The 18,116-nt window shown below is 42.3% G+C and overlaps 1 protein-coding gene across 8 annotated transcripts in view; it reads left to right on the plus strand.

The window, feature by feature from the left end:
- Positions 1-18,116, plus strand: part of SYNE1 (spectrin repeat containing nuclear envelope protein 1) — a gene marked incomplete at its 5' end in the record, with an annotated part of 384,290 nt that overhangs the window by 199,280 nt on the left and 166,894 nt on the right. For all 8 annotated transcript variants that reach the window (XM_079780696.1, XM_079780700.1, XM_079780701.1 and 5 more), the window contains 11 exons: positions 148-312; positions 4,314-4,631; positions 5,624-5,779; positions 5,944-6,114; positions 6,764-7,090; positions 8,461-8,613; positions 8,900-9,067; positions 11,033-11,209; positions 12,792-12,938; positions 15,967-16,092; positions 17,324-17,500. In XM_079780696.1, the coding sequence (XP_079636822.1) occupies positions 148-312; positions 4,314-4,631; positions 5,624-5,779; positions 5,944-6,114; positions 6,764-7,090; positions 8,461-8,613; positions 8,900-9,067; positions 11,033-11,209; positions 12,792-12,938; positions 15,967-16,092; positions 17,324-17,500 (2,085 nt within the window). The remainder of the gene's footprint in view (positions 1-147; positions 313-4,313; positions 4,632-5,623; positions 5,780-5,943; positions 6,115-6,763; positions 7,091-8,460; positions 8,614-8,899; positions 9,068-11,032; positions 11,210-12,791; positions 12,939-15,966; positions 16,093-17,323; positions 17,501-18,116) is intronic.

Genomic DNA, 18,116 nt, shown 5'->3' on the forward strand with positions numbered 1-18,116 from the left:
ATAAATCTTGAAACTTCATTCTTCTAGAAAACCATATTCCAATGATCTAATAATCATGATTTTCTAAAATTCCAACAAAGAGTTCTTACTGTACATTGAAACTGCATGTAATATTTATTATATTCCTATCTTAAATGCTAATGACAGGAAGCAGTAACGAAGTCTGAAAAACTAGTTCGCCTGCACCAAGAGTACCAGAGAGACCTCAAGGCATTTGAAGTTTGGATGGAGCAAGAACAAGAAAAGTTGGAACGATACTCAGTTCTTGAAGGTGATACCCATACTCATGAAACCACATTGCGGGATCTTCAGGTAAGGTTTGTTTTATCTTAAAACAAATTACTTTCATTCTGAATATGGAATTATTCTTTTAAGCAATGAGAAGTTGACATGACCTTGAATCCTATATATAGCTGATACATATTAAATGACACTCTAGTAAAGTCTGATCTAGAACATTCTGGAACCTCAGTAGTATATGCTAGTTGACATCATGTAGCAGGTGATTTAAACTCACCAAGACTGGGGCTGGAGGAATTTGTTCAGCTGTGATGGTGGCCTCTGGCAGGGGTGGCTAGTGGTCTAACTTATAGTGTTGACTGGCCCACCTGCCCGTTGTTTCTTACAGGATTCATTTAGATATGGTACACTGCATCTGGAGCTAATAGAATGTGATACTTTTTAAAGTCAAACTGGTGGCCCATCTGGTTTCAACCAAAATCTCCATCGCTGAGGATTTAGGTTCAAGGTCAGAGTCCTAGAAGAAGTTAGAGGAGCTAGAGAAAGTGCTGGTGCCCAGGCAACAGGCTGAGATTTAGGGTGAGATGGCAGACCTAGTGGGAAAGTGGTCCTACCCACTTTACTTATTTACCATTCATCATTTATTGAATATCTAATATAGTACAGACACTTGGCTGGCTACTGCAGGTAAAAATTATTGAAATATTATTGCTGCCTTCAAGGAACTATAATCTAGTAAGAAATGCAGACTCATTGGTAGATCATTATAAACAACACTAGAGGCCCAGTGCATGATTGAATCATGCACGTGTAGGGTCCCCTACATGCTTTCGCTTTCGATTGCAGGGAGCTGGGTGCCTGTCTGCTGGTGCACCAGGCCTTTCGGAAGCCTCCAGCGCAGCAAAGGCTCCTGAAAGGCCTGGTGCCTGAGCGGACAGGCACCCAGCTCCCACGCTTTCGCTTTCGATCGCGGGGGAGCTGGGTGCCTGTCTGCTCTGGCACCAGGCCTTTCAGAAGCCTCTGCCGCGCCGGAGGCTTCTGAAAGGCCTGGTGCACCAGCGGACAGGCACCCAGCTCCCCCGCTTTTGATGGTCCGCGGCGGGACATGAGCTCGCTGCCCCAGAGGCCCCTTCTGTGCCGCAGCACAGCCATGGCGCAGACGCTGGCCCAATCGGCTACCCCGGCCACCCCGAGTCCCGCCCCCTGCACCTCCCGCTGGCCCAATCATGGGCGTAGCGGAGTGATGGTAATTTACATATTACCATTTTATTAGGTAGGATGATGAGGGCAGTAATAAAGTAAAGCAAGGAATCCCCTGGGAGCATCAGAGAAGCCCTTAATCTTACTCAGAGAGATAGGTAGGGGTTGGGAGGTGTCTCAAGAAAGGGCCACTAAGCATACACAGAGGAGAATGAGGAAAGGCCAATGAGACAACTCCATACCCTGTCCTCTTTGTGTTGGAACTTACTGGCATGCTGTCAGCCCTCAGCAGAATTGGTTCAGGACTGGGCAAGATGTACCTACAGCTTGTACAGGTAGAAAAGGCAGGGACTGAGATGGTTATTACTGGCATTTAAAAGTCCTGGCTATTTCGCCCAGCTGGCATGGCTCTGTGGTTGAGCATCGACCTATGAACCAGGAGGTCACAGTTCGATTCCCAGTCAGGGCCACATGCCCGGGTTGTAGGCTCCATTCCACATGTGGGGCATGCAGGAGGTAGGCAATCAATGATTCTATCTCTCGTCATTGATGTTTCTCTCCCTGTCCCTCTCCCTTTCTCTGAATTCAATAAAAATATTTTTTAAATAAATTAATTAATTAAATTAAATTCCTGACTATTTCAAGAGGTCTCAGCGAGTGTCGTAGGAACACAAGGTTGGGATTAGGAAGTTGGGACTCTTATCCTTGGTGAGACCTGACGGAGTGACTTCAAGCAAGAGGAAACTTCTTTGATTCTCTTTTTTCCATAGAGTTGTTATGCGAGATGGGGGGAAAATACTTAAATGGTGTTTCATTGATGAAATAAATATATAGTAGAAGTCATAATTTCATTCATTTATGTAAGGATCTCATCCATTCTGTTTGAAAGTAGTAGGATAGTCGGTCTGCCAGGTTTAGCTGGCGTAATTTATTTTAGGAGAGCTGACTGTGTTTTTGCTGAATAACCCCTCTCTGCACTTCTCTGCAGACACTTGGCAAAAAAGCAAATGCTGAGCTCTCTAGGCTTCTGGGTGGGAACTGGGCCAATAAGTTCCTCCTCAACAGCAGATGCTTCTCTCGTTCTGGTGAGAAGGAAGTGTTTTCCTTCAGTCAACAGTAATGTGGCCCAAACCCAACTCCAACCTCTAAGTTCACTGTGCATTAATTCTTACATTGTCTTATTTTGAGTCATCACACATGTTCAAAAGGGAATAAGGTGATAGTGGCAGAAAAAGGTGGTGGAGGATAGTGATGTTCAGACTGTCCAGCAAACCGTCTTCAGGATCTTGATGTCCCATAACCCACACAGTGGTGTGGGCTCAGCCGGCAATGTAGACCAAATTCACAAACTTTTATATAAGTTGAAGGCCATTAGAACATACAGACTTTTAAACTATTGGACCATATTTTTCCCCTCAGAATGAAGACTTAAGATATGGACCATATAAGAATTTATATAACACAGTGATGATTTGTATAATAGCAAAAACAGCTATAAAATATGGAATGAGTGATATGTTGGGAAGATTAATAACTTAAGGCAAAGATGCATAAACAACAGCCCAGAGCCACGTGTCTGTATTTAAAATAAAGTTTTACTGGAACACAGCCACACCCATTCATTTATGTACCATCTGTTGCTACTTCAGAGCTACGATGGCAGAGAGTGTATGGCCCATAAAGCCTGAAATATTTACTATCCAGCCCTTTACCAAGAAAGCTTGCCAACTCCTGAATAAACGAAGAAGATTAAAAGTACAAAATTAACATTTAAAGTATTTTCAGAACTTTGGAATAAAATGTCTGTGTGTGTGGCTGTTTTGATTAATATTTTACCATATTGTTCTCTCCCATCTATGTGTTCACATTATGACATTCTTGAAGTGAGATCTTAGCTGAGGAAAAATTTATCCATTCATTTCTACCAAATGGGAGTGCTATTTTTTTAGGTAAAAATAGTTAGCTATCAGCAATTTCAAATGATTTGAACTGCTATGAGATATTTTTGTAATGCTGTATTTTAACTAAATATTTGGGCACTTTTAACACGCATGGTGAGTTTTTCTGTGGCTCCTTTCAGCTTTAGTTGATCAGATCAAGTATCAGTGTTGATTCTTGAAAGATAAGAAAAACAAGTATATAACATTGTCTTGCCAGTATCTTTTAAAATATTATATTTTCTTTCTATAAATTATAGTTTATGCTCTTCAAGAGTTGGTTCATAAGGAGCTGGTAGGGTAATTAACACTTTGGGGCTTAGGCTTTGGTGGAGGAAAATGTATTTGCACCTGGAGCATTCCATTGGCAGGTGTGACCATTCTACCTCCCAGGTTTGTACGCCCTATTACCCTTTGGGCCAACATTTCTTGGCCAACACACTCCCTAGAGCTCAGCTTTGGCAAAGTGTCTCTTCTCAGGAAAAAGAAGGCCCATTGTTCCTGTCTAAACCAGAACTGATTTCCTTCAATATCAAAGCAAGAAGCCTTAGGCTCTTTAAACAGATTATGAGCCATAAAAGGCCTAGGTTCTTCTTTTAAACAATAGCCCTTTAATCACAAGTGTTTTTGCTTAAAAACTGAAAAGTCAAATTGCAGAAACTCTAAGATGATTGAGACAGATATTTCTAGGTGTGTGCTATTTGTGTGTGTGTGTGTGTGTGTGTGTGTGTGTGTGTGTGTTGATTATTTTAATAGGAGATATTTGCAAATCTTTCTCCGGACTTGGGAAATAATATTTGGTGTTAGGTATATGCTGTTTTATGTAAGACAGAATAAAACCGTTCTTTTCTCACGGGAAGTTCCAGGTGGCACAGCTGGCTGGGGTGAGGCGCGATCAGCTGTGCAGGTGTGCATGTGAATTCCTTTCCCCTGCAGGAGCTGCAGGTGCGCTGCGCCGAGGGCCAGGCGCTGCTGAACTCCGTGCTGCACGCCCGAGAGGAAGTGATTCCCTCGGGCCTCCCCCAGACGGAGGACCGGGCTTTGGAGTCTCTCCGGCAGGAGTGGCAGGCTCACCAGCAGAGACTGTCCGAGACCCGGACGCAGTTCAATAATGTCCTCAACAAACTCAGGCTGATGGAACAGAAGTTCCAGCAGGTGGACGGGTGGCTGAGGACGCTGGAGGAGAAAGTGAGTCTCAGGACTGGTCGCCAGTCCAGCCGGGCGGCCAAGGAGACGCAGTTACATCAGATGAAGGTAAATGAGTGCAAGTGCCTGATCTTGCTCGAAGTAGCAGGTGCTTTGCAGAGTGGGTTTCATTAAGATATTTAGTCATTTCTTTTAAGTGCAAGGTTTAAATTTTGCAAAATCTTCTGCTTGACAAGAAAGTTAACGTAAATTACAATGGAGCATTCTAACATCAATTATGAATAGAGTCCTAAATGAGTCTTTAATAAAATATAACTTAATGAAATATTTTATATCTGCTCCTATGCCCTATTCCCTTGCTTTGTAAAGACATATAAATGCTAGTATTGCAATCCAGGTAAGTTGATGGTTCTGATATGAAATTATTCCAATATAGTGCATTGAAATGCTACTTGGTATTTAGTTTTATTCTGATTTTTATGCAATCTGGTGCACATGATCAAAATAATGCTTAGGCCTTCCGGATGTTTTTCATTATTCATCTATTTTAAAATGCATCTAAGTACAACAGAAGATATAAAAATATATGCCACTCTGCTTTAACAATTTTGAACGGAAGTGGGATATATACAGAGAAGTACTTAAACTCAGAGTATAGCTTTTATCATGTTATTATATTTTTCATGAAAGCTTCATATGACACATTTTCAAAATTACATCTCAGAATAAATATATTCTAAACATACAGTGGAGTCATTTCCGATTAATACAGTTGTATTTATATACAATTTTATATATTTTTTGAACTGAAGTGTAATACACACAGAAAAGTGCCTAAATCAAGCGTGTGTAGTTTTTATCACATTGCTGTAAGTACACTTTTTTTATGAAGGTTGCGTACTTATTTTCAAAATTACATCTCAGAATACATATATTCTGAACATCCAGTGGAATCATTTCCGATTAATACAGTTGTATCTATATACAATTTTATATATTTTTTGAACTGGAATCATTTCCTATTAAGAAGGTACCTATATTTGTCTTCCTCAACAATGCTTAAGAGTAACCCTTTCCCTGCAATATTGACGTCCTTTCAGAAGTGGCACGAAGAGATCGCCGCCTACAGAGACGAAGTGGAGGACGTGGGAGCCAGAGCCCAGGAGATCCTGGATGAGCGCCGCGTGAGCAGCCGGCTGGGCTACCAGGCCACCCAGCTGACGTCCAGATACCAGGCCCTTCTCCTCCAAGTGCTGGTGAGAGCATGGACTGCCCGCTGCTGGGTGCCGGCCAGCATACTTTGCAGGCCAAAGTGCTCCTCCTTCCACTCAATATCTTCCGGGGAAGATGCATGCTTATCACGAAGGGCACTGGCAGGGTTCTTTAACTCACAGTTCCATTTTGTTTCTTCTTTTCAAAGGAACAAATAAAATCCCTGGAGGAAGAGATCCAGAGTTTGGAGGAAGCCGAGTCGTCTCTAAGCTCCTATTCTCATTGGTATAACTCTACTCATAAAAACTTCAAGAATGTGGCTGCCAAAATTGATAAAGTAGATAAAGCGATGATGGGGAAAAAGATGAAGACGTTGGAGGTAGGCATGGCAACGTCACACTTGTCTCTCAACCTGTCTCCTTTCACTGAGCTGCTCCTTTCTCCCATGTTGATATTGGGAGACACGTGCTCATCCCTGCCCGGTGTGATGGGTGGTCCTTGGCTCATCATGTCACTTAAATAGTAAGTTCTTATCTCTTTAAGGTCCAAAGCAGACTTCCACTTATTGGTGATGTGATCTCACCTAAATGACTTGGACATGGCTGCTCACGAAATTCTTAACTAAATTCCAGTATAACACTTAAAAATTTCAAGACCAGAAATGTATCTCAAATTGATGGCACCGTGCGTTAACAGCTTTGACTCAGATCTTTAGGAATATTACTGAGGATAAGATAAACACCCAGTCCGGAATCCAAGCACTGATTTGGAAATGATCTATTGATTAAGACATTTTAAAACCTATATTGATGTAAATAAAAGAGGATTCCTGATTCCTGGCGGGTCAAAACTGGTTAGAAACTCCAAACACTTTTTTAAGGGGCCATAGTGGACTCGAGAATGTGGGTTTGTACATCTTTTCTTTAAAAGGAATGAAATAAGGTTAAGATGTCCATGTTACAATGAAATTCAAGTCGCTTTTCCTTGTATTAAGTCAGTATTTGCTTCCTACTCACTCTCTTTCTCAGGGTCTGCTAAAAGACATGGAGAAAGGCCACAGTTTGCTCAAGTCGGCCCGGGAGAAAGGGGAGAGGGCTCTGGCGTACCTGGACGACAGCGAGGCAGACAGTTTAAGAAGCGAGATCCATGGTCACGTGGAGCAGTTGAACGAGCTGACCAGCACTGTTCGGAAGGAGCACGTGACCCTGGAGAAAGGCCTTCATTTAGCAAAGGAATTCTCAGATAAATATAAAGCACTTACTCAGTGGATCGCCGAATACCAAGAAATCCTGCACATTCCTGAAGAGCCCAAAATGGAATTATATGAGAAAAAGGCTCAGTTATCTAAGTACAAGGTAGTGTGTTGTTATTCGCTGACAGTTGCAGGAGTTACATTTGGGGACTGAGTGGGTGGGAGAGGATTCCTGTGTGTCCCTTAGTGGGAGGTGGAAAACGTCCGTAATGTGTCTGTTCTACTGGGGGAAAGTGATGTAGATTTTTGTGGCCAGATACACTACATAAAAGTTCTATTTCCATCCAGGAACCATATTTGCCTGATATTCAAAGGTTGTATCAATGAGTAGAGAGCTATTCTCACAGTGTGATCCAGGTAGAGGGATCCTCCAGATAAATCTTCCTGGTTCAAGATCTCACACCTGTAGATTTCATCTGTTTCGTGTAGAGTCTTCCCTTCACCTTTGGGTACCCACGGCCTATAAGCTGGTCTCCAGTTAATTTAAAATGAGATACCATATTGGTAAGAAAACAACTTCTACTTCACCAACTCTAGTTAGACATCTTAGAAATTAATCTTTCAAAGAACAAATGGTGGTGTGAATATAGCTAGCTATATAGGATATAGAGATAGTTCACCTATTTTAATTTTTGAAACAATGATGGAAGTCTATATGTGGAATAATTTGTGTTCAAAATGTGACCTGAATATTTAAACGGTAGTCTTTAAGAACTGTCAGATGACTCACATCAAAAGTTTCCCTGCCAAGCTTTGTCCTCCTCCACCCAATATGTCATCATTGGCTTTTCTACCGAGTCAGACAGCGCGTCATTGAACCACTGTGTTCTCGGTATGTTTCAATAGTGTGTGAGCCAGGACAGCAGCCTGGCAGCTGGAACTTGTCTCCCTAACTTTACATGCACCTCAAGCTGCAGCTAACGTCAGGAACTCAAAATAAAAAGATAGTGCCTGGTTCTTTGTTGAGTTTTTTTCTCTGCTGAAAGGAATGGGATGGAAGCTGGAAATAAAAATAATGTTAAGTTTCATCAAATGCAATTCTTTCCCATGCTTCCCTCTCCACACTAGTTAATGTGTTACTCTCTGTTTAAAAACTATATTAGGCCCTGGCCAGGTAACTCCGTTGGTTAGAGCATCCTCCTGATACTCCAAGCTTACAGGTTCAATCCCAGGTCAGGGCACACACAAGAAGCAATCAGTGAATGCAGAAATAAGTGGAACAGCAAATGGATGTTTCTCTCTCTCTCTCTCTCTCTCTCTCTCTTTCTCTCTCTCTCTCTCTCCCATCAGTATATAAAAAATTAAAAGCTATATTAGCCATAAAAAAACTAATTCCTTTCATGTTTTACATTCTTACATTCATAGATTTATAAAATAGGTCTTGATTGGAGACCATCTCACACGTGGCATACGGGTATGTTCACCTTGATCACACAGATGAGCTGGCTCTCTCTTTTTTCTTTGTAATTCAAGTCACTTCAGCAAACAGTGCTGTCCCATGAACCGTCGGTGAAATCAGTGAGAGAGAAAGGTGATGCTCTTCTGGACTTGGTGCAGGACGTTGCTTTGAAGGACAAGATGGATAAGCTTCAAAGTGACTATCAGGACCTCTGCAGCGCAGGAAAGGTAAGGAGATAGCAGGAATCCACGACAAAGTGTGTTTACTTGCCAAAAAGGGGGCCTGACTCCTTTTTCTCTGTCAGAAACATGTAAGGGCTGGGGTGGGTCAGTATCTTTTCTTTTATTTGATGGCATACTGACGTTTTTCTGTTTTATCTGATCCTAGTGGTGAGACTAGAGCTAGCTATATGGGCCTTCTACCCTATGAGTTGCACTGGGTTTTGCAAAATATAAAACAGTTTTGAGTGGTTTTTGGTTTGAAAGTCACTCTAACAGGCACCTGGCTTCGCAGGAGCATGTCCACAGTCTCGAGGTGAAGGTCAAAGACCATGAAGACTACAACAGTGAGCTCCAGGAGGTGGAAAAGTGGCTGCTGCAGATGTCCGGCAGGCTGGTGGCCCCCGACCTCATGGACACGAGCAGCCTAGAGACAATCACCCAGCAACTGGCCCACCACAAGGTACGTCTGGTCTCTAAAGAGCTGAAGAACACAGGACGGCTTCCACAGCCTTGCCGTGTGTGTGTGTGTGTGTGTGTGTGTGTGTGTGTGTGTGTGTGCGCGTGCGCGCACCTCCGGGTTGTATGAATGTAGTTAAAGAATCAAGTCTGAGTTCCAAGAACCTCTGATGATTGAGAGCAGTTGAATTCAATATTTAAATGACTCAGTAGTAGCTGAATCCTGGCATTCAACTCTGAACACACTAGCATTTTTCCCCAGCTAATAGTATCTTATTGCAGAATTCCTCTATATGGAATAATTTTTCAGAAAGATTGTCTTTAGTTTAGAAAAGTACAGCCAAAGATAGGGTTCAGAAAGAGTAACCAGAAAGTCTGGACTCCAGACTCTCCTCAGCTGGGAGAACTTAGCCTCTCGGAGCCTCCTCCTCTTCTTCCCCTTTTTATCGAATTTATTGGGGTGACACTGGTTAACAAAGTTGTACAGGGATCAGGTCCACGCTTATGAGTCTCCTCCTCCTCCTCTGTAAAGGGCCATAGTGATACCAGCCCCATCACGTAGCTGTTGAGGGCATCACAGGAGATAATGTCTGTGAAAACTTTTGTAAACCACAAATGGTACTGATAGGAGGCATTCTTATTTTCGTTCATATGCATTTTTAGTAATTCTACCTGCCAGATGGCAGGTGTCATATGGTCACAATTTAATGGAGCAACTTGCTGACCTTAATAAGAAACTGAAGTTTAGTCATGATGTGTCAAAAGAAAGCCATTAACCTTTTGCACTCGGATGTCGAGTGTGACTCAACACGGTTAGCATTATAATAAAGGAATGGAGAAAAAAGCAAGCGAGTGCAAAGGGTTAATGCCTGTGGGCTCAGGGTCCCTGTCTGTAGGGGAACATTTTATTTAGTAAATATGGGTAGAAAACTAATTATATGATATATTCTATTAGGCATCGAGAACATTCCCCGAATAACCTCCTGATGTAGTGACTCTATTCTAACTCGAAGACACATGGCTCAGTAAAATATGGTGCATACAATATAACCATTAACGCAGCCCCATTGGATGAAGTGATGGACCCCAGGCTGCTGCGGGACCACTAGGGTCCCTTCAGAGATATTGATGTGTCAACCCAGGACACCTTGTGCTGGAACGTGTCACTTGTTATTGGTACCAAATAGCAATAAGGAAATTAAACCCTGATTGAAAAAGCTGGTTCCTCTTCTCTGAGTGATCCATGGGAAAGCTCACCAGTGAACACACGGGGATAGAGATGGATGAGCTGAGGTCAGGCAGAGTGGGTCCCAAGCCTGGATCTCTGCCATTCACTAGTTGTGTGACCTTGAGTGTGTTATATAATCTCCCGGTGCATCAGTCTCCTCATCTGAAAAGCAATGACAATAATACACACTTCTCAGGACTTCTATATAGTTCCTGGACTATAGCAAGTACTTAATAAGTGGTAAGTGGTAAATGTTATTTTTATTAGTATAAATATTATGTGATGTAAACTAGATATTATGTAAATTAATTAGCTGTTAGATTATTATATAAATCAGATGTTATTAGAGAAATTGGATATTAGTAAATTAAATAGTATTTAGACTATTTTAGGTAGAAATTATACCAGAATTACAATTGATAGAGCTGAAAAATTTATAAACATCCTTTATCTGTTAACAGTACTAGGGAGCAGATATCTCTCTAGCTGAGATCATCCATGAACTAATTAAAAGGTTACTTCATCATCACTTAATCTATCATTTTCATCAATTCTTCCAATTGGAGTATTCCTGAAACATACTGTTTTCTTTCATTTGCTGTATGGTAACCAAGGTAAATTGCAAAACTCTTTCAAAAATATCATTAAACAGTGAAATTTTCCTCTTAAGCCTTCTGCTTAATAAATAGGTTATTTAAAGACTAACGGTGGAATTACGAGAACTCTGTTCCCATTTTGTAGGCAATGATGGAAGAAATTGCTGGCTTTGAAGACCGTCTGAACAACCTGAGAATTAAAGGCGACGCTTTGATCAGCCAGTGTGCAGAGCACCTCCAAGCGAAACTGACACAAAACGTGCAGGCGCACCTGCAGGGCACGAGGGACAGCTACTCCGCCGTCTGCAGTACCGCCCAGCGGGTGAGGACCACTACATGGTCTGGAGGGACCGTGAACCAAGGGGAAACTATTTTACAACCCCCTGGATTGTAAAATTTATAAACATCCTTTATCTGTTAATAATACTAGGGAGCAGATATCTCTGTTATCTGCTCCCTAGTATTATTAACAGATAAAGGATGTTTATAAATTTTACAATCCAGGGGGTTGTAAATAGTTTAGATGCTTCAGCCTTCGGGATAGTTCTGGTGCAAGTCCAGACAGGAGCACGGATTTCAGTCTCTGTGGACACAGAACTTTTTGCTTTCAGACATTTGCTTTCTCCCAATCCTTTTATTCCATGAATTAATGTCAAATTTCCTTAAATTTTGTTTTTGTTTTTATTTGACAATCACCAATATTTTTTTCTAATTTGCCAGTCTATAATACTAAAATAATTTCCAGAATAATTATTTTTTAACTCTATGCAGCCTAGATTCTACTCTAATATTTTTGTGCATTCATAAAAGGATAAAAAGAACAAGTACCAATTTTGAGTTATATTTTAATGGGTGTAATGAGTTATGCTAAAATGGAATTCCTAATGTTATAGAAGTAAGTCTAAGATGAATAAGAATTGCCTTTTTTTTAACAAAGATTAAGTACACCAGCTGAGGGAACTTCTCAGCCATTATTTATTTCTTCAAACAGGTTCCCAATCCCTTTCACTCTTCTCCTTCTGCTACCCCTACACTGCAGATGTTGTTACACTTGATGTTGTCCCAGAGACCTCTCAGACTTGCCTCATTTTTAAAACTGCTTTTTCTTTTTGTTGCTCTGCTTGAAGGAAGAGGGAGAGAGAGAAAAAAAAAAACATTGATGAGAAAGAAACATGGATCAGGTGCCTCCTGCATTCCCCCTACTGGAGATTGAACCCTGACCAGAAATCGAACCTGCAACATCCTGGTGCATGGAATAGCGCTCAACCAACTGAGCTACAGCAGCCAGGCTGTAATCTTGCTCTCTAAATCGCTGATTGGATCCTCTGCTCCATCTAACCTTGTCTCCTTTTTCCTCCTTTGTCATCCTCTACAATCATTTGTTAGATTACTTGATTCTTCTTTGTAGTTAACTTTTGGAAGGTGAATTCCTAAGTCTAGGGAGTCAACGGATGTCGCCCAGCATTTCAGTTAGAGAAATGTTGTTTATCTTTTCATGACATGGCCTTTTATTTTTACTTTTAGTCTCTAGCTTAAACAAAAACTGCAATTTGTATACCATAACGGAGAAGCTGAAAAACCTCTAATTTATGTTTGACAATCTACTTCAGCGATTTTATGTATTCTAACACACCTTACAGTTATATGAACCTTGCCCACATTCTTTCCCTGACAGGATTTATATTGTAATGTGTGGTTTGGGAAGTAATAAACTGGGCATGGCAATTGTGCCTTTCCACCTTTGGAACATCTGAAAACTCGGTTGATATGTATATGGTCCTGGGGAGTCCTGGGGCGGGGGGTGTCCATTTCAGTGGACTGATGGACGTGTTTCCTTTGATGCCAGGGCTGTGGGTAGGGGTATGAGACAGCTCTCACAGCTGTGCATGACTGTTCTGTTGCAGGTGTACCAGAGTTTGGAACACGAACTGCAGAGGCATGTCAGTCGCCAAGATACTCTGCAGCAATGCCAGGCCTGGCTTTCTGCCGTCCAACCTGATTTAAAGCCAAGCCCGCACCCACCTCTGAGCAGAGCAGAAGCCGTGAAGCAGGTACTGACTCCTGAAAGTTCATGTTATGTTATGTGACTCATTCAGACATTCAATGGAAACATGTTAAGTACTCATTATGTGCCAAACTGTGCTGGCTGCTGGGGATACCCAAGTACAGGCATACCTCGTTTTATTGGACTACACTTACTGGGCTTCGCAGATAATGCGCTTTTACAAGTTGGAGGTAACCCTCCACCAGCAAGAAGATTATGACTCACTGAAGGCTCAGATGATAGTTAGCTTTTTTTTTTTTAATTTCTGAAAAATGGATATTTTTTCCATTGTTTTTCAGAGAGAGTAAAAGGGAGGGAGGAGAAGGAGAGAGAGAGAGAGAGAGAAAGGGAGAGAGAGAGAGAAACATTAATGTGAGAGAGACACGTGGATTGGTTGCCTTCTGCACACACCCTGACCAGGGTGTGGGATCGAGCCTGCACCCAGGTATGTGACCGATAATAGACCCGAGACCCTTTTGTCAATAGGCCAATGCTTTAAACACTGAGCAAACCAGCCAAGGCAATGGTTGGCATTTTTAACAATAAAGTATATTAAGTTAAGGAGTGTACATATTTTAAACATAATACTATTGCTCACTTATTAGACTATAGTATCAGGTAAACAAAATCAGGTAAACTGGATACCAAACAACTTTGTGATTCACTTTCTTGTAATACTCACTTTCCTGAATTTACAGTATCTGTGAGGTATGCCTGTAGAAATAAGGTCTGAGTTTGACTCTAGCCAGTGGCTTGCTTAGATATGGACTGGAATGTTCCACTACTGCCAACATGACAACTTCAGATGGTGTGAGACGGGGGTCGGGCTTTGACAGGCTGCGGTGGCATTTTGGTCAAGGTCCCAGGATGCGTGGTGTGTGCCCAGTGTCTCCCACATGGTAAACAATAGACATGTAATGGTAATATCCCCCCACGACCATACAAAAGTGCCACACTGATTCGATTCCATTAAGAATGTCATCGGTTTTTTATCAGGCATGACATGTGAATTTGGGGAATGGAAAACAAGTACTATCAGATTTGCCCTTAATTTTTTTTCACTCCTCTTAAAATTGATTTTCACAAAAATCTTTGGCAATTGTTTTGTCACTGACAATCTATAAACTGCTCCCAAGGCTTACTAAATTAAATATATTTACAAAATTCAAAATCTGGTACCTTATTCTCTTCTCATTTCCAAAAGCTCTTTGGGACAGGTAACTTTCTCTGGGCCATGGGTACATAGTGGGGTGACTAATGATACCGATACTCACCAAAAGTGAAAGGCCAGTCAGTTTGTACACTGTATAAAAATTTAGATGCTATTTTTGACTTAATGGGAAATGGACTTATATTTATTACTAGAGGCCCAGTGCATGAGATTCGTGCACTGGAGGGATGGAGGGGTCCCTCAGCCCAGCCTGCGCCCTCCCGCAGTCCGAGACCCCTTGGGGGATGTTCGCCTGCTGTCTTAGGCCCCAGGGATCAGGCCTAAGCCAGCAGTCAGACATCCCTCTCGCAGTCTGGGGCTCTTGCAGTCTGGGACCCCTCACTCCTTACCGCTCTCCTGCAGTGGAGGCGGGAGAGGCTTCTTCCAATGCCTCTGTGCTCGCCAGCCATGAGCTTGGCTTCTGGCTGAGCGGCGCTCCCCCTGTGGGAGTGCACTGACCACCAGAGGACAGCTCCTGCGTTGAGTGTCTGCCCCCTGGTGGTCAGTGCATGTCATAGCAACCGGTCATTTTGCCATTCGGTCCATTTGCATGTTATGCTTTTATTATATAGGATCCTATATAATAAAAGCCTAATATGCTAAGTGTCTGACCCTTTGGTCGACTGCTCGACCAGTCACTATGATACGCACTGACCACCAGGGGGCAGACACTCCGACTGGTAGGTTAGCTTGCTAGGGTAGGGGCGATTGGGACTGGGCGAGAGGGCTAGACATGCCCTGGAGCCCTCCTGCGGTCCGGGCCGGTCAGCCCAATTGGCCCTGATCAAGGCCGGCTGGCCAACCTCCTACAGTCCCTCCCCAGCCAGCGAGCCCCCACCATTCCCCATCGGGGCTGGGCGAGAAGGCCCCGATCAGCTGATCGCAGGCCAGGCCGAGGGATCCCACTCATGCATGAATTCATGCACCAGGCCTCTAGTATCTACATAAGAATGTTGGGTTTAGCAATCCATGTAATTCTGAGGAAAAGATACTAAGGTGGGACTGAAGAAATTAGGCTTCATTACTGGCTATGATTTTGGAAAATCACCAAATGTTTCTGTAGTCAGTGCCACCTGCCCAAATTATCAATACATGTAGTGATAACCACTTCTCAGAGCCTCTGCTCCCACCACCTCCTTCAGGCCATCAGCACTTCTCATCTGCAGTGGCCAACAACCGGCCACCCCTCCGATCCCCGCCTGCCCCTCTCATAGGAATCTAAGCTCCGTGGGAACAAAGGTTTTGTTTCATGTACTGCTTTATGCCCATGATCTAAAACAGAGCCTACATATCTGACTATCTTCAAAAAGACACATTTCTCCATGTCCGTGTGTCTAGATGAATGATCCACCGTGAAATGCCTATCTCAAACTTTCCACAGAAAAATAGAGCCCAGCTGTCTAATTTTTTCCAAACTCCAATAAAGCCTACAAATGCACGACCTTTTTCCCCCTTTATGTCTCCAGACTATGTGAAAACATGCTAAGAAGCAGCCTATAGTGAAGATTCTTTCTCTGAAACAGAGAACAGTTAGAACGTGAGCTGAGAACCAGGAAAAATTATAGGAGTTTCTTGGGTGTTTTCTTTTACCAGACCATACAGGCTTTACCACAATGAGAAGCAAGTGATGGGCATAGGATCCCTGCCAGTGTGTTTTGAATTCTTTCTGAGAATTACTAATACATGCCATTTACAACAAAGGCTGTATATACTGAACATAGCAAAATTATTTTTGAATGTCAACGAGATAATACAAATGGCACAAAGATGTGCTGTCTAAATATAGCACGCGTCTCTTCCATTCTGACAAGTGTGCTTGTTTAAGGTCAAGCACTGCAGAGCTTTGCAGAAGCAGGCAAGGACCTACTTGGACCTCCTCTGCTCCATGTGCGACTTGTCGAACTCTTCCGTGAAAACCACGGCAAAAGACATCCAACAAACAGAGCAAATGGTAAGACGTGTAAGCCATTGGATGTGTCTGTTTTGTTATATTCTCTTGTTTGAACATTGGGTGAAAAGTTTAAAGAAAATATTTCCTTGAATCATTCTTGCTATAAATCTCCTATGGTGATTATAATGAATAGATATTTGAATTTCAACTAAGTCTCAAAAAAATAAGCACACTCTGTTCCCAGTGCCACTGAGTTGGAACTGAAACATCTAGTCCCATTGATCTGCTAATTATTAATACTTCATTCCACTTCTTTTTTCCTTGATTATCATTCTCTTTTCCTATTTTTCCACTCATTTATTTTTGTTTTGTTTTCGCCTTTCCATCTTTTTCTTTGGGTAACACTTAATATGGAGGGTGTGTGTTCCTGATCCTTGCTTTATGTTAGGGATGGCAAAGGCCTTCTAATCCATTGGCGGTGGCTGAGTGTGGTGTTGGGAAGGATTCTGGAGCTGCCTCTGGGCTCAGTGGAAAATGCTGTGATGAATTAGCAGTACCGTCCACAACAGACAGATGGCAGCACAGGGTCATGTGCCTTAACCTCTTTAATACTTTTGGGTTTAAAAGAAAAATAAGACTTGGTTTAGATTTTTAATATATAAATATTTATAGGACAGTAAAATCACCCAAAGCAAGAAATATCTTTAAAAAATGAAGGTTTCTCCTTTTATATTATATTTTCAAAACAAATCTGTCTTTAATCCTTATGAAAATGCAGTAATTCATATATTTTTACAGAAATGACTTACTGAAATATATGGTTTCAAAAGCCAGTGAAGCAGATCTAAACATATATTTAAAACATTAATAACTCAGTGTTTTATAAGAAGTAACAACAAATGTGTAATAGAGAATGATTTTTTTTTTCTAGTTAACCCCAAGATTGAATTCGTGAATTAGTCAGGTGTTGAAAACGCCAAATGTGAAAAACCATTAGGGAAACTTTTGACCTAATAGATTGTTAAAACTTCTTAAAGTCTCATGATACTGTTTGAAATTATATGGCATGTCTTACACATGAAAAGTCCTTAGAAAATCTAAGTATAAAAATAAACATCTGCTTTTCTTGAAGCAAAGAAAAAATTCTTTGTGGATTTATAGCAGAGTGTGTGTAGGCATGCATGTGTATTGGCCTCTGTACATGGACAGGCTGAGGAATTGCACCTCTGATTCACTGGACATAAATGCCTCCATCTATTAACGCTGACTTTTGCCTCTGTGTTCCCTCAAGATCGAACAAAGGCTGGCCCAGGCTCAGACCTTAACTCAGGGATGGGAGGAGATCAAGCACATGAAGGCTGAGCTTTGGATTTACCTCCAGGATGCTGACCAGCAACTGCAGAATATGAGGCGGAGACATGCGGAACTGGAGCTCAATATTGCACAGAACATGGTTTCCCAAGTGAAGGTAGGAAAGAGTGGGTCTCCCCAGGGAGACAGAGAAGGCCAAGATGGGTGTGTCCCTCAATCCTTAAACATTAACAGAGCTATTGAAGGAATACAGAGAATCAGAAAGACCTTCATTTGGTGCCAGGAAAGGACAGATCAGAGAGCAAACATTTGTAAAGCACAGCAAAGGAAATATAGTCAGTAATCTATACTAATAAAAGGGTAATATGCTAATTAGACCGGGTCAACTGGACATCTTCCAGTCATCCAGTTCTTCTAGACAAAGCCATGGTGATGGGGGCCGAGGCAGAGGCGGTTAGGGTCGATCAGGCCGGCAGGGGAGAGTGGTTAGGGGCGATCAGGCAGGCAGGCAGAGGCAGTTAGGGGTGATCAGGCAGGCAGACAGGTGAGTGGTTAAGAGCCAGTGGTCCCGGATTGCGAAAGGAATGTCCAACTGCCGGACATCCCCCGAGGAGTCCCGAATTGGAGGGTGCAGGCTGGGCTGAGGAACCCCCCCAAGCCCCCATGCATGAATTTCATGCACCGGGCCTCTAGTATTTTAATAACCAAGTATGGTGTCAGGTGCGCACCACACTTAAGGGGGATCACTTTGGAAGTTATGTAAATGTCTAACC

Source organism: Cnephaeus nilssonii, assembly GCF_951640355.1.
Source record: "Cnephaeus nilssonii genome assembly, chromosome: 9".
Lineage (NCBI taxonomy): Eukaryota > Metazoa > Chordata > Mammalia > Chiroptera > Vespertilionidae > Cnephaeus > Cnephaeus nilssonii.